Raw genomic sequence first — 2,193 nt, forward strand, 5'->3', positions numbered from 1 at the left:
GAAAGTACAAATGCGAAGATGATGTGGCAATATAGGATTCACTAATAAGTATAATTAAGGTAATTTAATTAAAAGCGGTGCACGCTTCTTCACTTTCATGTGACTTCACCAACTAGCTTATAAGCTTCACTTACATAAACTAGGTTTGACCAAACATATTATTATTCTACCCAAACAACTTTTTTACAATTTTTATCATAAAAGGCAAAAGCCACCAAAAGCTAACATACGTTAAAAGTTTCTAAAAATAAGCCCCTCGAACTTCTACAACTTTTTTGCATTTCACTTTCACATTTACTTGCAAACAAACACTTAAGGGCTTGTTTGGATTGAGGGGAATAAGGGAGAAGGGAAGTTAGGGGAACCATTCACCTTGTTTGGGAACATTTAGGAGGTGAAGTTATTCACCCTAGTTCCCCTTGGTTCACCCCTTAATAGTATAAAATTTGTTACACCAAGGAGAAGGGAACTCCCTTCCCTTCCCTTCCCTTCTCTCACCTAGTTTCCCTTAACTTCCCTTAACCCCATTGAAATCCAAACACACCCTAAAGTATTAAATTTGAGTCTCTTTCTCACTTTAATTTTTTGCATGCAAACAAACACCTTCCTAGGGCGACAAGCCTGACACAGTCTGAAATGAGTTACTAAACCTGATACTAAGTCCTGTTTGGCAAGAGGGATTAAGGTGTAGGTTTAGGTGTTATACCGTTACAAGTTCCTAGGAAGAGAGCTGGAAGGTTTTTGCAAGTAGTGTTTCTTTTCTCTTCTTGTTCTTATTTATTTATTTCTTTGGGATATTGCAGTGTGAGCGTCAGGGTTAGCAATTTTGAGTGTAATTCTCAGCATGAATAATTCCAGACTGGAAATGGGAGTTATTTGTGCCAAAACGTGTAGTCTACCAGTGGTTTAAAACTCTGTAGAGAACACTCAGATTGTAACACCTCAATATGAAGCTAAAGGTTTCAAGAAAAGAATATTTCATGAAGTCCAAAAGAAAATAAACAAATACATATCCAGAACATGCAATAAATATACCTCAATATGAAGCCCCAAAGGCGTCTTTGAAGCAGCTAATTCTTGTGAGGATTCCAGATTACCTAGTGTTCTGGTTTCTGTTCGAACTTCAACCCTGACTGGGTTTCTTAAGCCAGCCCTTGAAAGCTCTTCAACCGCCTCAGTTTGGGTTGCTGAAAAAAGGCCAGTCCTACGGAGTTTTGGTAACCGAGAGATGACTGAAGTGATTTGCTTTTGAAAACCCATGTCGAGCAACCTATCCGCCTCATCCAATATCAGGATCTGTTTTAAACGAAAAAGAACAAAAATATTACATCCCAAAAAAATTAAGGACGAAAAAGTATTCACATTAAATGAAGTTTAATGGGAAAAGCAAAGTGGCCAGATCATGCTTATGTTATATCCTGATAAACAAGAAGCTTTCTTTAGAAACCTCCACCGAGATTGAACTTCAAATCAAATGTTACCACTATCAATTATTGTAGCCAACAATAAACCTCACACTCTATTTGCAATCAGTAAAAAATTCTATAGCTTACTTTTACAAAGAAAAATTAGATAATAGCTCTGCAGCCAAAAAAAGATTAATGCATGGAATACCTCAAAGCTCCGAAAATCTAGGATGTCTACACGATCCATAATATCGTACAACTTTCCAGGAGTACCAACTAGTATATTTGCTCCTTCCTCTTCTATTCTCTTGATGTCTGTCTTTATGTCCACCCCTCCAACAAGAAGTACAGTCTTAACATTTGGAACGGTCGAGAAGAAAGGTTCTGCAACATGGTATATCTGAGATGATAATTCCCTTGTTGGAGAAACGATCATTCCCAACACCTGAATAAGAGAGTTAAACATACTTAAAACGTACACAAGCAACGATATAACTAAATGACAAACTAACAATGAATGAACATCCCAAATATAAAAACTACGTAAAATAGAGGTTGCAAATTTCATATCAAGTGCATGAAGGTGCATGAGACTCCTAAAATTGTGGGATCTAGGCAGGGTCCGATATTGAAGTATTATAAATGTTGTTACAATGATTTGAACTCTGGGTCACAATCAAGAAAATTATCATTATTAAAACAAACTCATAATTTCCTCTATTTTTGTGAACACAAGTTTGCATATATAGCTGTATATGGGAGAGAAATATATTAGCAAAAGAGAGAA

General features: G+C 36.3%; 1 protein-coding gene across 1 annotated transcript in view; it reads right to left on the reverse strand.

Annotated features, from left to right (window-relative positions):
• LOC109846730 (DEAD-box ATP-dependent RNA helicase 18-like) overlaps positions 1 to 2,193 on the reverse strand; it is a 7,895-nt gene that overhangs the window by 4,601 nt on the left and 1,101 nt on the right. The window contains exons 3-4 of the mRNA XM_020415976.1: positions 1,615 to 1,851; positions 1,036 to 1,296 (exon numbers count right to left, since the gene is read on the reverse strand). Coding sequence (XP_020271565.1) covers positions 1,036 to 1,296; positions 1,615 to 1,851 — 498 coding nt within the window. The remainder of the gene's footprint in view (positions 1 to 1,035; positions 1,297 to 1,614; positions 1,852 to 2,193) is intronic.

Source organism: Asparagus officinalis, chromosome 7 (assembly GCF_001876935.1).
Source record: "Asparagus officinalis chromosome 7, Aspof.V1, whole genome shotgun sequence".
NCBI lineage: Eukaryota > Viridiplantae > Streptophyta > Magnoliopsida > Asparagales > Asparagaceae > Asparagus > Asparagus officinalis.